The following is an 18,029-nucleotide window of genomic DNA, read 5'->3' as shown; positions in this document are numbered from 1 at the left end:
TGCCAAGGTCCCTTCCACTGACCTCGTATTCCCCTCCCATTCCAGACCGCTCCCCAGTCCAGGCTGGAGGCGTCCGTAGTGACAACTTCCCTTCTGTGAGGGGAGCCGAGGGGAGATCCGAGGCGCAGATTGCCGGGGTGGAGCCACCACGCCAGTGTCTTCCGGCATCGTCTGGACACTCGCACCAGCCGGTGTCGATCGCGGACCGGTTGCACCTTGAGCATATTCAATCAAGCTTGAAGCAGGTGCATTCTCTGCAGCCCTAGGGGAAGGATTCTTGAGGCAGCTGCCATCAGCCCCAACAACCTTTGAAACATTCTGACCTGTAGAAGAGCATCCTCCCTGAATCGGGGGAGCGTGACTTTCAACGACGGAATACAGATCGGGATATGGAAGTATGCGTCTTGCATGTCGATCGACGTGAACCAGTCGCCCGGCTGGACGGACTGGAGGATACGGCGGGCGGTCAACATGTTGAACTTCCTTTGTTTGAGGAACATGTTGAGGACCCCGAGGTCCAGAGTAGGTCAGAAACCGCCGTCCCTCTTGGGCACCAGGAAGTACCTGGAATAGAACCCGCCTCCTGCTGAAGGGGGACGTCCTTACAGTAGAGTATTGCCATTTTCTCTCTCACCTCACTGAGGCAACACCTAGATTGCTTTGTGCTGGAAATTGGCTTATTTGTACGGTTAAAACCTGCAAATTGGATTTGTTATGTTAAGCTACAATATTACGAGTATTGTGAGATTGCTAGTTGCCTTTACTGAATAGAGTTGGTTTCGACCCCTCTACAGAGATTGCTGCTAAGCTCTTATTCTCTTTTATTACCTCGTGTAGTTTTACTGTTTCGGAGTTGCGTGATCTAGCGTGGCAGCAGCTGTAGGATGACCCCGCTGCCACGCAGCGCCTTCCCCGACGCCAATTGACTCTGCTCCAGCTACCATCCAGCTCAGTCCAGCACGCCCTTCTCAGCCTCGGGCTCTCTTAGCGCTTACTGCGCTCCTCCTCGGCACTGAGACCGATTGACTCGGCTACAACAGCTCGGCACCAACCGCGCTCTTCCTCGGTGCTGACCCTGATGCGGATTGACTTTGCACTGACCGCGCTCTTCCTCGGCGCCGAGTACGGGGCGTGTCAACTTACACCTCTGTCTCGATCTCCTGCCTGCCACTCAGTAGCGAATGCACGCACCCACACGGCAGACGGCTACCCTGTATCTTTCTAAACAAGGGATGTAGGGGAGCTCCCTAATAAAAGCTGAATCTCAAAACAATAATTGTGTGAATATAGTAATTGTTATAGCTGTGTATAATGGGATTTAAAACAGGATTCATTCATCCGACATTTTACATATCCGCCCTTACTCGGATCCCACCGCAGTCGGATATGCAATGGATTACTTTACTTTCTGAACAAGAAAAAAAAAAAAATATCAGTGCAATGTCGCATCAAGTTCACAAATTCGTTTAATTTATGGTTAAACTTGCTTCTCTAAAAAATTGTCATGTTTTGTACTGTATAAGCACCCTTCACTAATTCATGGTTTTCAAAAAGTCAAATAGCAAAATAAAAAGTACTGCTGTATAGGATTGTCCTCAGGAGCACAGCTATCTTTGACAAGATTGGACTCTTGGTTTTGAAATTACATTTCTCCTCAGGACGAGGCTCTAGTAATATTACAGCAATTCTGTTCTTCGTTTTGCCTGCCTGCTTTCTCCTTTTTTGTGGATCGGTATTATGTTGGCAATTCTCCAGTTTGTCTGTACAACCCCTGTGACAAGAGACTGTTGCGTGATTTTAGTTAGTGGTTTGTAGATAACGTCTTTTATTTCTTTGAGTGCTATTGGGAGGATCTCATCCGGCCCAGGGAATTTGTTTATTTTAAGAGTTCCTAGTCCCGTTAACACATCTGCCTCTGCTCTGCTAAAGTTATCTAAAACTGGATAGGAACAGGTTGACATGTGAGGCATGTTGCCCGTATCCTTCTTTGTAAAAACTTGTGAAAAGTAATATTTTTTTTTATATATTTGTTTTTTTTTTTTTCTCTTCATCAATGATGTTACCATTTGTATCTCATAGACATCTTACTTCCTCCTTGAATGTTCTTTAATGTTTCTGTTATTTTATTGGAAAAACATTTTGGAGTTGGTTTTAGGCCCTTTGGCAATGTTCATATCTATATCTCTCTTGGCCTTTCTAACTTCCTTTTTGACTTCCGCTTGCAGTTGCTCTGTGTACTTTGTTCTTGATCTCTCAACTCTCTAAAGTGCCTTTTTTTCTCTGAATATTTTTTTTTTTTTTTTTTAAATTGATCTAAACCATTTTGTTTTAATTTTGATTGGTCTACTTTTGGGATGTATTTGTTTGCCCCTCTAGTACTACATTTTTGAAAAATAGCCAACCTTTCTCTGTGGACATTTTCTCTATTTTACTCCAATCTACTTCTGTTAGTCTCTGTTTCATTCCTTCATAGTTTGTCTTTGTAAAATTGTAAACCTTAGCTTTAGTTGTTACTTTTTAATCTTTCAGGTTGAAAATAAAACGAGAGAAAACCGCTCTATAAAGAGGTCTCTCCTTAGGGGGTAGCCACTCAGTGCGGCCAGAGGCTATTCAAGGCTGGTGAGGGGAGCCATTGTTCCCCCAAAAGGGAGATACTGCAGAGGTTGAGGAGAAAGAAACTTAAGACACTGTTGTAAAAAGATACTGTATTTTGTTACAGTCAAAAGAACAATTATCCAAACAACCTGGAACCAGGATAACTGTAATACAGTATTGTTAAGCAAGATCAGAGAAATAACAGCATTTATATGTTTAGATTTCTGTCAATGATTTTCTTTGTGTATATGACAGACTGATCCCAACCACTACACTGTAAGCCCCGCCCACCCAATCCAGAGATACTGTAAAGCATGCTTGAAGAATGGTTCAGCACATCATGTAACAAGCAACCAGCAGACATGCTTCAGCACATCATGTAACCAAGCAACCAGCAGACTCCTGCAAGTCAGGATCCTATTATTTTATATGCCCGTCTCTAAAGTGGCCCGAGCGGTTATTAAAAAAAGTTGTTAATAATCGTCCTCCTTGTACCCGAAAGGATAATTCTGCTCGGTGGGTTCGGGATAATCCTCTTGTTTATATTCAAAATGGTAATTCTGCTCAGTGGGTTCGAGATAATCATCCTCTTTATAAGCAAAAGGGTAGTCCGGCTCCGTGGTTGTTTGTATTATGGGCAGAGTGGTGGGAGGGAGGGTGGTGGTGGTGGTGGTTGTGGGTGGCAGGGTGGTGGTTGCACTGGCTAGCAGTTTTTGCTGGCGGAGCCGTCGCATTCTCATCATGCGCAGACGCTGCAAACGCATTCTACGCGCCCTGGGCCCCAGCCCTATCCCTCTGTTGCCTTTCCCGTTCCCGTTCCTGGTGATGTTCCTGTTCAACAGTCGAATAGGTCTCCCGCCGTTCAGGGCCATGATCTCGTGGATACGTTTCCAGTTTGATTTGGCCAGGACGAAATTGCAGGGGCTGGCACCGATCTCATAGCCCACCACACACACCTGGGTGCTGGAGGTGAAGGTCTCGGCTCGCACAGTCACCCGGTACTCGCCCGGGTTCAGCAGACGCCAGTAGTCTCCGTTGGTGGCTGAGAACGAGAGTAGCACAGGTTAATTAAATCTTCAAATTCATTAATACCATTTATCCATGATTTCAAACACAAAAGGTTCAGATTCAGTTTAAAAGCAGTGTTGGTTCTGGAGCAGCGTTATGGCACTATTATGTTCACACAAAAGTTAGTTGCCACATTTTGCTACCTGCCTGAAAAAGGAACCGTTAGTTACAAGACACTGAAAGATGTAATCCGATTACACAAACGGGTTACATGTAATGTGTTACTCCCAAACCCGGCCACAAGTCAAGGAGAGAAATGCTTGGCTAAATCACCAATATAACAAAGACATTTGTTTTTGGACTCTGGACGGTTGAAAGGCTGTTGTCATGGTGCAGCAGTGGGGTCTGGGTTAATGGAGTGCAAGTCCTCACCTGTTTTAACGTCATGGTTGACTCCATCCACAGAGACGGTGGCGTTAGCAATTGCATTGCCTTCCCGGTCAGTTACCACCCCCTTGATCCCACGATGGACCTTCAATAGAGCAGCAAGCGGGGTTTCAGTGGCTGAACAGCTAAAAGCTCACATGGCCTACAGCGCTAAAGTCATGCAAAACATTATATATTATTATTAATAGAGGCTGGCAAGGTTAGAAAATCCAGCACTGGGTACCTGCCATGAAAAATACCAAAAGATTCCTGGGTCTTTTTTGGGTAATGATTGAAAAAAAATCACATGTGGGTCATTCCATGCCAAGTCAACGAGAAAAAGGACATTGTTGCCCGTCCATCTCGGATTTTCCTAGAAAAATTAACCTGGGGGTTTTCAGACACCCCGAGTTGAGACATGATACCTATTATTATTATTTTTATTTCCCCTTCGACCTGTGACCTTGCAAAGGTCAACCTAAAGTGAGAGAGACCTTGCCCAGAAAAATCTTCCTGGGTGCAATTTAGAAGCTACCATCATGTGCAGCACCTCGTTCTACTCATATTGAACAAGGTTTTTCAGAAGAAAATACTAGCAGCACCTTCTGGCAAATTGCAAGACGAGGGGTAATCCACAAGTTTTATTTGAACTTCAGCCTAACCCTTTATCCTGTAGGGATATGTGGGTCCTAAGATGTAAGTATTGCTGTAAGACCCTTAGGAACCAGTCTTCCAAATTATGTGAAGAACATAATTTTTATGGGACGGGCAACGGCACTGGTTGAGTTGGCATGGAATGACCCATGCTTAAGTGCATGATACATATTTATCATATATTTGAATGGTTAGGGGGTCTCTGTCAGTCATCTCAGTGGTCCGTTAGTATTGTAGTTTCACTGTCACCATCATTTCATCTTGTTCTGACAGATCTTGTTGACTGAAGCAGTGATAGAATGCTCTTGTTCGTTTAAATGACTGTCAATCATCAAGATCTGCACCGACTGTGCACTTTAATTTGCCAGCTTTCAATATTCAGGTTACAAGGGATCTATGAGATAAATACCCATATTACTTTTCTATTTCAGGGAACCAGGGTTATGTTAATAGCCTCATTATTTATGTTGTTGTTTTACTGTTCCATATCCTTTCATGACAATCATTCCGAGTTGTTCTTTTGCAATTGCTTGAATCTTGAGTACTTTTGTTAAGGTGCTTTATCTTACCAGCTGGTGTCGCATATCCCAGTTTAGCACATTGGATAGTCCAGGATTTGTGCTAATCATGGTCTGAAACCAGCTGTAAGAGTTCAGGAACTACTCTCCGTGACTAGTTGCCTGCCTTGCATAGCTGTAATGTCATCATTGTTGCCCCACTAGACTCACACTTAGTAGGACAGTCTTTTCCAAAGGGCATCTGTATGTCCTCGGTGAGGTTGCCTACTGTTAAGGAGTGACTGAGTTTGGGAACCCTAAAGGAGGTAGAGAAGCTCTGCCTGGTTACCTGCTCCATGAACACCAGGAGTGCCTCCCGGTTGTTCTCCCACTCCTGAGGCAGCTCGCTCTCGTGAGGGAACTTGTCACAGCCCACAAAGATGGACAGCTCAAAGCAGTTGGTGTGCAGATAGCTGAAGTCATTCATACCTACATTCAAAGAAAAGCATGACTGAAGTGTTACTGAACAGACTGTAGGGTTTAAAACACAATGCATTACTTTCCCTAGCTTTCTGCTTTGTTGTGCTTATTCTTGCAATATGATTTTTGGGTGCATTTCTGTGCTCTGGGTGGAGTGCCTTTACCGGATGTGCCACTCGGGAGCCCCCTAAATATTTTTTTTTTACATTTTTCCTGATTTAAATTAAAGCTACACAATTATTTTATTTCTAAAATGGAAAAATCTAACAGGATGATTGGTAATTTTTCAGGGAAAGGAAAGGGAGGACAGAAAAGCGATATTGGCAATTTATCGGATTTTGTGGCGATGGTAAATACTTTTGACACAATGTTAACAGTAATCTTAATTAACAAGCATATTTCAAATTTAATATAGATTTTTGTAATAATAATAATAAGTAGTAGTATTAATAATAAAGTCTTAAAGGGACACATGGTGCTGATACGCACATTCTTTTCAGTTGTTAACTGAACTCAAATCCTTCCGATTTTTGTTTTCTAAGTGTTCTAATTTGAATGTAAATTGTGCCTTGCCATTTAATTAAGCACAGTGTTTTCAGTTATTAATCTTAAAGTTGTTGATGAATCGATTGTCTATTTAAATGTGTATGTGATAATCCATTAAGAAGTTAGGTTGCCCACTGAACCATTACTTACTGCCAGTGGTGGGTTTCCAGGCTCCCCCGTTGAGGATGCCCAGCCCCCCTGTGAGGTCGTCTGTGTGACAGGCCCCCCGGTAGGTCTCAGTCATGGTTAGGTGGGAGGAGGCGAAGGAGATGGCCAGCCAGCGGAATACTGAGTCGTCCGGAGTCTCCTGGAGCGAGAGGTTCTCGTACTGCCCCCCGCCCTCCTCCTCCTCATGGTGCTGCCTCTCGCGTCGAGACCCCGTTGACCCACCCGACGGACGCACCATGTTGAAGGGGTAGGTCACAAGCTGCTCTCCCCCATGGATATTCGCTCCCAGCACGAACGGGGTCTTTTCCATCCAAGAAATGATGGCTCGCGTCTCTATGGCAACCTGCCAGGGCACATAGTCCCATCAAGCTGGTCAGAATGCATTGGGATTATTAAAAGCCATAGTCACAGCAGAATTAGTGAGAAGTTGGTTTCGGTTGTTCAATCTTCCAGACAGGTTCTAAGAATGGTTAAAAAAAAAATCTATCCGCTGGCTTCTAGAAGGTTCTTTCTAGGTTTCTATAGCACTGCTTGCCACATGGCGCCAGCTACCAACAGCACAAGAGTCGCAACATGAGGGCTGGAACCAGTAGTCAGCATGCTCTTCAATTACAAAGTTATGTCATTTTATAATTAGTTTTAAAAAGCACCAATACTTACCCTTTAAAAATTGCTATTTTGAAGATACCTAATCATTTAGTACCACCAATTCAAATGGAAAATTCTTGTTTCTTTAAATCTGATTTTTAATATAGGCGAATGTTCATGAGGGTTTGTATAGCATGAATCAGAGTAAGCCATACTTGGTGAATCGGTTCAGGTTTTTAGCTCCAGCTGCACGTCGTCAGGGTTGCTTCAGAAATCACCCTGTTTTTCCAGAGGCAAAGCTGGAATTATCATATCAGTAAACCACATGGCTTGTTTCAAACTGCTTCTGTTACAGACTCAGTATGGAAAAACCACAATTGAATCTCAAGAAGTGCTGATGTTTTTTTCTTCAGTATCATCCGTTACACTGCTTAGAACTGCTTGTTTTACCTACCTTGGCACTACAGCAACTCATGAGGGAGCTGGGTGACACAGCAGGCTATTTCATTAGCCTTTCAGCTCTGTGGATTTGGTCCTAATCCAGCTCAGGTCACAAGTGTTTTAATCTGAATGCAACCAACTAATTCGGACCAGCCACAAGAATTATATACTGGTATACTGTATATAAAAAAAGTACAAAAAAATAAAGCAAGATGGGTTATCTGTCAAAGAGTATAATAAATAGTAGGCGAGGGTTGGTTCCTTTTAGACCCCCACCGTTCTCATTGGCAGTCTGACTCACCGAGGCATTCTGTGATAGGAAGTTGTCTGGGATAGGGATGTGGTGATTGGGCACAATGCGGGGAACCCACCCCCTTTCCTCCGCGCCCCACAGGATGGTGTTGAGATCGGGGAAGTTCTCAAAGATGTCATAGCCTTCCTCTGTCCAGTGGCCCAGTGCCCAGTTACCCAGCTCTGACCCCTGAAAACAGGAAGAAGAATATACCTCCAGGGAGCGGACACTGGGAATTTGTTCTGCAGTTTGTGTTTAATAGATTTCAAAATCCATTTTCCTCCCCTTAATTGTACTCTATTACCAGATAACTTCACTCATTACTTGCTTACTAAATATTTTGCTGTCTCTGAATAGAAAATGGTCTTTAAAAATATGCTAATTATTTTAATGAACAGTCTGTCCCACAAGTGCTTTGGTACCCCAAATATGAACCAGTTATTGCCATTCTCACATGTATATTGTAAAACAATTGTGTAATTACAAGCTACTATCTTAGATAAAGCTGAAAGGCTACAGACCATCTCGTAGGCAAGCTCGTAGGCGTCAGGGTTCAAGGAGGGCACCAAGTGGATGCGCGTTCCCTCCACTAGGCGGCGCACTCGTGGGTTGTCGTCATTGTATTCCTTACACATGAACTGCATTAGCAAGAGCAACAGTTCCCGCCCCAACACCTCGTTGCCGTGGAGACCGGCTGTGTACCGGAACTCCGGCTCGCCTGTCAGGGAGGAATATATATCAATCATAAATACATAGCAATCATAAACACATATCAATCCTTGTCAATACTAAAACATTTGAAAGTAATAACTTACTGCAACACATTACAATACTCAAAGTAATCTGATTACAACTAACTGTGTTTGTAATTCAACAATTATAAACTTAAAACAAGCTGGGAACATCCAAGTACACACACTGAACAAATGAGTAATGTCTGAACTGGGACAGGGCTCATCCTGTGGTCCTGTCGGTACCTGTCTCATGCTCTCCAGGGTTGTCCGAGATCTCCATGGCGTACAGCTTCAGCCCCTGGGAGCTCTTGCCAATGTTGTAGATGCGTGTGATGGAGGGACACTCCTCATTGATCACCTTCATCATCTTGAGGACAAATTCAAAGAGACTGGGTGGAACATTTATTTTACCCCCCATGTGAAATACCAGATTTGAACATCAACCCACTGCAGCAACACATGTAAAGTTCAAGGAGCTAATTAAACAATCCCAGTAAATCTAACAGGTACAGTGGCTCTCAAAAGTATTCACCCCTTGGACTTTTCCACATTTTATTGTGTTCCAGCATGGAATCGAAATGGATTTAACTAGGAGTTTTTGCCACTGATCAACACACAGAAGTCCATAATGTCAAAGTGAAAAATAAAGTCTACAAATTATTCTAAATTAATTACAAATACAAAACAGAAAATAATTGATTGCATAAGTATTCACCCCCTTTGAGACAATATTTGTTAGAGGCACCTTTGGCAGCAATTATAGCCACAAGTCTACTTGGATAAGTCTCTACCAGCTTTGCACATCTGGACACTGTAATTTTTTAATTTTGCCCATTCTTTGCAAAATTGCTCAAACTATGTCAAGTTGGATGGGGACCTTTGGTGAACAGCAATTTTCAAGTCTTTCCACATATTCTCAATTAGATTGAGGTCCGGGCTTTGACTGGGCCACTCCAGGACATTGACCTTTTTGTTTTTAAGCCACTCCAGTGTGGCTGTGGCTGTATATTTGGGGTCATTGTCCTGCTGGAAGATGAATCTTCTTCCAAGTCCCAGGTCTCTTGTAGACTTCAGCAGGTTTTCCTCCAGGATTTCTCTGTACTTTGCTGCATCCATTTTGACCTCTATCTTCACAAGCTTTCCAGGCCGTGACGCAGAGAAGCATCCCCATAGCATGATGCTGCCACCACCATGCTTCACGGTAGGGATGATGTTCTCAGGATGATGTGCGGTATTAGGCTTGTGCCAAACATAGCGCTTAGCATTGAGGCCAAAAAGCTCTATTTTGGTCTCAGACCATAGAACATATTTCACATCTATTCGTGATTTATTTACATTGAGAATATATTAAATTAGTAAAAAGCAACTCATTGTTAACTTAAGGACTCGAAAGTGTGTCTAAGCTGGTAAACAGTTTGTTTCTCATCTACCTGTCTCATCTCTTTATAGTTGTGATGCCGGAAGTCCAGGTCGTCCAGCGAAGTCACTTCATTCTGTCTGTACTGGTAGCTGTTTGGGGCTGAAATAAAACAAATTTGAATGTAAAGCAATGCAAAGCAAAGCTTCAGGCAGAAAACTTGAAATACACCTGCAAATCATTCCACTGACAGGAAAACCTATTATATGAGCAGTATATTATCTTGACTATCAGCTTCATAGAGTCATTGCTTTTTTATATAAGTTCTACAAAATTCCATAACCAGTGTAAAAGAGTTCTCTTGAGAGCACAATTTCAAAGTTAAAAATGTTTGTGATTCATAATAAGCTTTTGTGATTTTAAATAATATATTGCTGTACAAGAGTTCCACACAATACTCACTCAAATGGCAAGAGAAGAAATGTATAACAGAATAGATATAACAGAAGATAGAATAGCAAAAACACCCTTATAAAAGGGTACCACAGTAATTGGTATTTTTTCCCATGGTTATACTATGAGTTTACTCTGATTTGCCATATTTTTCAGTACACTTCATCATCGCTTACTTAAGCTTTACCATCCTTGCCCTATCCTTTATTACACTTTGCTGCACTGGTCTATTGCCCCTTCTTCCTCTCCCTGGGTATAGAGGCACTTACAGTACACAGGGCAGCCCAAGACCTCCAGACGCATGCACAGGCTCCCGTTCCAGCTCTGAGGAAGGATTCGGATGTACCGAGCCACCACTGGCTCAACGAACTCTGAGATCACAGGCGTGTCCTTATCCACATTCCCGAAAAACAACTTCCCAGGGGTAAGAGAGAAAGACAGCTATAAACAAACCTGGACTTGCCTTTCTGTAAGTCTAAGTCTCTAGTAATCCCTTAAGGATTGGATCAGAGTATTGGCTGCGATGGATGGTGTGGCTGGGCAGAAGCTTTGTTTGGTTTTGTGTGCAACTCGGGTGCTGGAGACCCACTGACAGTCAATTCATTGACAGGGGGCTCAGTCAAGGTTTGGTTGACTGGGAGTCCTTGATTGGCTGGAGGGGCATTTCTTGAGGCGCACCCAACCATCAAAGGAGGGGCTACGCTGAACACTCACTGTCCTCCAAATCACCCCCACAAGTCTGATGTGTGCATCCAGGTCTGGCTGAAGGATCAGCATTCGGCTGAAGAGAGGGATCAGTGACGGTGTGGCCCAGCCTGAACCGTGAGATTGTCACTGTGGATCGGGATCATCAGAACTGGGATGGCCGTGTGTGTATCCGGGATCACCAGAGCCGAGATCGGCAGGTTGTGGACTAGGACAAGTTTATGGGATCCAGATACCGATCCCCAATTAGATAGCGCACAGCCCAAGCTTGGCCACCTTTTATTTTCTTTAGCTGTGTTTTTCAATGTGTTTTGTTTTAGGACATTCTCACTATGTGGTACCCTAGTGGCTGCCACCTACCACTGCGCTGGAATTTAAATTGTGTAGATGTGAATAAATTTGCTCACCGGTGTGGCATGGCAATGCCAATTTACTGTCTGTGTCCTTGCCCAGTGAATACCCACAAACTTATGAATGTCATTTTATCTTATTTTACCCTAGATTTTCACTATTTAGACAGTCCAGTCATGCTTCCCCACTGCGGTAAATCCATGCAAATGCTCTGGCCAGGCGTCTGACTAGTAGGGTCTGCTATAGCATGCTGAAGACCCTTTTAGTCTCTCTAACCCACTGAGCCCTTGCAACTCTCCCTGTGCAATCCCTAGGTCATGCCTGAGCCAGGTGAGTCATTCAGGGACCCCTGAGAAATTGAATCTGGCCTGTACACCCCACTTACCCACTCTGCATAGCCGTCATGGATCACATTCCATGTGGTGCTGTCATTGCTGAAGGCCACAAAGTACGAGGTGACAAAATCGTTGCTGGAAGAACAAAAGAAAAAATGAGTGTACATTGTCAACTATCATCCAAGACAGCATAGCAATTCTCATTTTAAACAGTATCCGTTATAAATATTAAGTATGTCACCACTCTCTGTGAATACAGAGCTATTGGTAACAATCACCAGGACCTACAGTACATACAATGTATGCACACATATACTGTAAATTTGGGTAAGAAGGTGGTGATGCTAAAGCAGTGGTTCTTTAATCTGTACTCATTCTTCACTGTTCAGGGAAAACAAAATGAATTGTCATTTTAGTACTTTTCATTTTCAACAATATAAAACATGTGCTCCAGTTGCCTGGGATATATGAATATTCCTATTTCCATATGTTAGCTGCATAGTAACAGAAGTTAATGTGAAACAGAAGCTGTGTTTGTAACTTGACTTGAACTGTACCATAGTGTGAATGATCGATTTCAGCTCCATGTTATATGAGGTGCCATTTACCTACAAAGCATTCAGAATGTCTCCTCTGTCATCAGCGAAGAATGACAACATTCCTTGTTAACTGGATAGTGAAAATTCAAGCCCAGGAATCTCATTGTTAGGTACGATTATATAACTGCTTTACTGTCTACATGTACTTATACATATACACATACAAAGTATTTTCAAAATGCTGTTGTGAAAAAATCCAAACACCAAGGTGGTCCTTACATTGAAAAAAGTTGGGAACCACTGCACTAGAGCAATCGACCCACGGGTCCTCACCAAGATGGGACATACCTTAAGTATAGAGTCGGCTTGCGGTGGCCAATCGCTCAGACACCAGAAATTTCTGGCCCAACCTCAGAACTAAACCCACCCAGGGATATAAATTGCTGACATCCTGATAGGTATGATCTAAACCAGTTACGGGCAGCGCCAGGGATGCCAAAAAATACTCTAATCTACCAAGTAGAATCTCGTGATTTACAGTGTCAAATGCCACACTTAAGATCCAAGAGCATTACAATGGATAAAGCACCTGAGTCAGCAGCCATTAACAGATCATTAGTGACTTTGACCAGGGCAGTCTCAGTGCTACAAAGATGCCGGAAGCCAGATTGAAAGGGTTCAAAAAGATTGTTAGCAATGAGATGCAAGTTTAATTGCCTAGTGACAGCTCATTCTAGAAGCTTAGCTAGAAAGGGCAAATTTGAAATGGGGTGAAAATTATTAAGATTATCCAAGGCCTTATGAGGTTTTTTTAGGCACAGACGTTACTGCAGCAGTTTTAAAAGCAACTGGAACCTCACCAGAACTCAGGGACTCATTTATAATAATTAACAGCAAGGGGCAGAGCAGCTCAAAACAGCTTAAACATAATTTATCCAACCTAAACACCAGAAAGACAGTACTTACTGTGTCTGAGAGTCTTTGCCCTGGGTGATCACTCCAGTGAATTTGGTGTTCCTCCTGGTGTCTACCTCAAACCAGTGCTGTGTTTCCTCGCTGTCAGCACACCAGGCCCCATCATAGTAGTCATCTTCTTCTTTGCCAGCCTGAAAAGTTGACTTCATTTACCATGAAATCATTAAGCAGATGAGAGATTAACCCTTTGTGGTCCTATGTCGGACCAGGTCCAACATTGCAATTTTCCCTTTCCTGTCCGACATCAAAAAGACGTCAAGCACAGGTCTCTAGTTCTTTCGGTGGCTGAGTGAGACTGATAGGAGCCGAGAGAAAACGAAAAAAAAGGGGGTGTATCTGAGGAATACACATAGCCCCTGCGCCACCAAAATAACACGGACACAAACAAAGAAGATAGCTGCTTCTGCATCCAGCGCTCAAAGAATCAGACATTTGCAGAGCTTTGAGATGCTATAGTAATAAAATAATGACTTGGATCGCATTATTGAGGAATTTGGTGATAAAACGAGTGATCAGGAGAGGATTTATCAGTGTGCACAACTATAAAGTACATGAAAAATACAGCGAACAAGGGGTGGGGCTTGGTTGGAGATGCAGTACTGAGTGTCTTTTAGCTATGCAGTGCCTTTTAAACCTGTTTTACTCTGGGAGAAAAAAAAAATTTTAAACAGCATGGGTAAAATAAACTGTGTGTGAAAATAAATTGGACCTGACTAATTAATTGACCTCTAAGGGTTAAGATGGTGACCTAGTCCTGAGCTTCGTGCAGTGAGCAGTATGGAGTATGTACCGTATGGTAGTATCTCAAGCAGCCAGTCCTTGGGATATCGGATTTAAAACTCACTCAATCCAACCTGTGCCATACCTGCATATTTAGCCTGCCACGCTGTGGACCCAGGCCGTGCCGTAACATCGAGGAGGCCAGCAGCTGGTCATCTTCCACGCGATGGGACTCCAAGCCAAGGGGCGGGCATTCTGGGGCAAACAGGTATCAGTCAGAATCATAATCCTTTCTTTACTGAACACTGTTGAATATGCTGGCTCTGATTCTCAGCACTTAACTGTCTACAGTTCATTTGTAGTTCTTTTAGCATAGCACTACAGTGTAGAACGAAATACACCACCAGTGGAATGCAAAGACTGGTCTTACAATGGTGTCTGAGGCTCACCTGCCCTCATCTCTTCCCATTAGCTCCTTTTAAGGGAAACACCTTCAGAAGAGGACCAAGAGAAATCATAGCAATGAGTATATCTGCACATCCTGCAAGAGTGTGTTCTGTGAGGAGTCGGATCTTCTCATTCACTAAACAGCTATCTTTCAGAAGTCACCTGTATCTTCTCTGCACTATTCAATAACAACCTACAGCTCTGAATGACACTAGATTAGCGGGCTTCCTCCAATGGCTAGACATCTTACCCAGCAAACATTATTCAGTGACTGTGACGAGGTGAACAACCCAAGGGGATTTTCCATCTCTAGCCTTTGGAATTGCAAAGGCCAACGAGGTGCAACATAAGGAGCCCCAGCCAAGATCACAACCTGGATAGAAACTATCAGGGTTAGAGTTGCATTATTCACCCTACATTCCTTGCAGTAGTACCCTTACCACTTAGAAACCAGACCATTTTGTAAAGCATTAAGAACTCAGTACTGGAGATCTGAGTCAACAAATTGAATACAGCATAGTAGAGAGAGAGAACTGGAGATCTGAGGGCTAGGAAATCTAATCCAGAAAACAGAAAGCCAGGAAATCCATGAACCAGCATCTCAATACAGTAATAGAGCATTACTGTATTTGCAGGTAATCTGTGAGGTAACCAGGTCAGTATAATAAAGCACTGGGGGTCTGAGAGCCAGCAAGTTTTAGTTGACCACGCTTCGTCTGATCTGGTCGAGGGCTGGCTGTAATTTGTTGTTTTGGAATGTCTAACAGAAAAGAGCTAAAACGCCAGAAATAACAGCTCCACATCCAAGGGTCTAGGTGCAGTATTGACTTTGGATCCTTTTTGTCATTTTAGGCAAGCTTTATCTTTCCTAGGAACAACAAAAGACATGCTTTCTGCCTGTAGCTGCTATGCTGTCTGGGAACAAGTTTTTGTCATTATCCAAAAAAAAAAAAAGTGCAAAACCAACCAGCTGCAGAGAAAGTTGAATGCTTCGGTAGAATAAAATCAGTAGTTTACTACTTTCTTTCACCGCACTATCCTTATAACTAGAACTTTGAAACATCCACAACACTATAGAGCAGCCCTCCATGTTTGCCCGACCCCTGACCTGTGGGGTTCAGGCTGTTGGTCCGACCCCTGACTCAGTGAGATGAGGTTAAGATTGTTGGTCTGACCGCTGACCTGTCAGTGAGATGAGGTTCAGGCTGTTGGTCTGACCCCTGATGCATTTGTGAGTTGAGGTTAAGGTGTTACACAACACTGCAATGTTTACAAGAAACACTTTGCATTACCTCTGCTGTGTCCTGTGTTATTCCTATTGCAACACTATTTTGAAACATATTGCCAACTGTTTTGATGTTTTTTATTACACCTCATGGGTCATAAATAACCTGAGCAATATATTTATCTAAACTTGTACTCAGCAGTGCTATTCAGGAGAAAGATAATTCCTGTTATAAGAATTGCAGTGTATCCAGATGATCTGTGCCCTTAAAATGGCAGGAGGGAGCATGGTCTGGATGCACTGTGAAGCAAACTATCTTTCTCCTAGCAAATGTTCCTGAGGAAAAGATCTCTGTCCTGGCACAAGGTGCAAGAGAAGGGAAAGGTTGCCATACACAAGTGTGGAAAGATAGCTTGGGTGGATGACATCAGACCAGAAATGAAACCATAACAGGCAAGTATTGCGGTGTGAGACGCAAGCATGCTAATTTGTTTATTAAATAAAAAGGTTGAACAAAAACACAAACACTGATACAAAGCAAAAGGCACAATGGCCAAAACAAGCAAACAAAACACAGAACAAACATTGTGCTGGTTAAAACCAGCAATCATAGCAATTGTTTATTTAGTTTTACTCCTCCTCATGACTCACATTCCACATCTGAACACACCAACCTCTTTCTCACCCATAATCACCCTATTTATACACCTGTGGCTGGAGCCTTAATTATTTAATCATTAATTCAAACCACAGCTCCAGCCACATTCCCATGTGTTTTCAGCAGTATTCCACACACACAAACCCACATCCCAATATACATTAACTCCCTCATGATACATAACCCAAACTATACAAAATAAACCAAAAATCCACCCAGGGGCAGGGGTACCCCATCACAACATGTCAGTTAAGTTTGTTAAGCTCCTTACTCTGTGGTGTAGTGTAGAGTGGATCCACTGGCTCTGGTTCATTCTCCTCCTTTTTCTCTTTCTTTGGTTTGGCTGTTTGAACAAGGGAAGAGCATAGTCAGCTATGACACTGCACTGGGAGTAGGAACCTTCTAAGGGTGTGTGTCACAGAGCCAAAAATAAAAGGTCAAACAAAAACAAATTTCACACACTATAAACACTTGCAAAATAACTGGCACAAGGGCCAAAACAAAAGTTTAAACAAAACTGTTCGGGCTGGGCAGAGCCCTTGGCGACCCTTCACGGAACAAAATGACAGCACAGTGGTGGTTTGTTTACGTTTGTGTGGCAGCAGACACACTGTTCACTCACACCCCCCCCCCCCCCCCCCCCCCCCCCCCCCCCCCCCCCCCCCCCCAAAAACACCTCCACCAAACAAAGGCATTTCTCCTTTTTTATAGCATGTGGCTGGAGCCTAATTATCAATTATTCAATTAGCTCCAGCCACATTCTCACATGTATTTTGGCAGGGATAGGAAATTAACCTCATCCCTGCCAACCACCACCAAATCACCACACAACAATATTATAATTTACAGACAGGGCCCTGCCCTGCCATAGGGTGTAACGATGCATTGTGTATCGATGAATCCTGATACGTTCTTTACATACACCGTCTCATAACAGAGGTATGTATTGTTTGTATCATGATACAAGACCAAAAGCAGAGCTTGTTGTAGTTCACCAAGTGGTTCTTGAATAAAGAAGAAGTGTGTTTTATAGGTAAGCAATAAGGCACGACAGGGTGTGAGATATCCTCTAATATGCACATGCCCCATGTGCGTTATAAGTCATGAGAGATTATCCAGGGTAGTAATAGAAGGTATCCATAACAGATTTGTGCTGCAGCTTCACAGTGGCGCGAAAGACGTTATTCGCATGGAACACCCGGTTACTTATCAAACTGACTGCAATTTACAGCTTGGTAATGTGAAGAAGTACTGGACCAGTGTTAAGAAACATTTTCAAACAATGCAGGGCACAGCAGAAAACAAGATACCATCGTACCTGGACACATTTAAAAGGTATGGCAGGAACTGTCGATATGCCAGTGATTTGCCCGTTTTTGAAAAAAGTGGCGATCCATGGTGATATGCTGTAATATCGTACCCCATGTGACCTGTTTTGACCAATCATTCCTGCTTGTATATTCTGGCAGTGATGTCTTTGTTAGTCTTTTCTCGGCAGTCCGTCACGTTGCTGTTTGTGCACTCGGGTAGTCACTATACTATAAGCAAAAAATGGTCCAGAATGAGTCCGATCCCAGCTGTTGTTTTTATTATGTTTCTTACTTTTACCTTTCTCCTCCTCTCTCCTTCTCTCCTCTGCTTCCTCCTTTTCCTTCTTTCCTGTGGGGTAGGAGGAGGCAGAGCTTCGTTATAGATCACAGATGTGTTGTTCTCTCATCCTCTCTTTTACAGTTTGGAAGCTAGGCGTCCAAAATTTACTTTACTAATTTGTTTGCCTTCCTTACTCAATGAAAGTGCAGTAAGAACAGTCAGCACAACTCATATCAGTCTATCTA

General features: G+C 43.1%; 1 protein-coding gene across 3 annotated transcripts in view; it reads right to left on the bottom strand.

Annotated features, from left to right (window-relative positions):
* Nucleotides 1-2,690: 2,690 nt before the first annotated feature.
* Nucleotides 2,691-18,029, bottom strand: part of LOC121302313 (inactive carboxypeptidase-like protein X2) — a 36,176-nt gene continuing 20,837 nt past the window's right edge. For 2 of the 3 annotated variants that reach the window (XM_041232180.1, XM_041232181.1), the window contains exons 8-21: nucleotides 17,803-17,853; nucleotides 16,466-16,537; nucleotides 14,010-14,119; nucleotides 13,136-13,287; nucleotides 11,681-11,765; nucleotides 10,509-10,653; nucleotides 9,860-9,948; nucleotides 8,673-8,796; nucleotides 8,217-8,413; nucleotides 7,705-7,884; nucleotides 6,357-6,717; nucleotides 5,530-5,669; nucleotides 4,036-4,135; nucleotides 2,691-3,637 (exon numbers count right to left, since the gene is read on the bottom strand). In XM_041232180.1, coding sequence (XP_041088114.1) covers nucleotides 3,069-3,637; nucleotides 4,036-4,135; nucleotides 5,530-5,669; nucleotides 6,357-6,717; nucleotides 7,705-7,884; nucleotides 8,217-8,413; nucleotides 8,673-8,796; nucleotides 9,860-9,948; nucleotides 10,509-10,653; nucleotides 11,681-11,765; nucleotides 13,136-13,287; nucleotides 14,010-14,119; nucleotides 16,466-16,537; nucleotides 17,803-17,853 — 2,375 coding nt within the window. In that variant the 3' untranslated portion in view covers nucleotides 2,691-3,068. The remainder of the gene's footprint in view (nucleotides 3,638-4,035; nucleotides 4,136-5,529; nucleotides 5,670-6,356; nucleotides 6,718-7,704; nucleotides 7,885-8,216; nucleotides 8,414-8,672; nucleotides 8,797-9,859; nucleotides 9,949-10,508; nucleotides 10,654-11,680; nucleotides 11,766-13,135; nucleotides 13,288-14,009; nucleotides 14,120-16,465; nucleotides 16,538-17,802; nucleotides 17,854-18,029) is intronic. The other variant, XM_041232182.1, reaches the window with a different exon arrangement.

The sequence above is a fragment of the Polyodon spathula genome, chromosome 29 (genome assembly GCF_017654505.1).
Source record: "Polyodon spathula isolate WHYD16114869_AA chromosome 29, ASM1765450v1, whole genome shotgun sequence".
Lineage (NCBI taxonomy): Eukaryota > Metazoa > Chordata > Actinopteri > Acipenseriformes > Polyodontidae > Polyodon > Polyodon spathula.
This window is presented reverse-complemented; position numbering and strand designations above follow the sequence as displayed.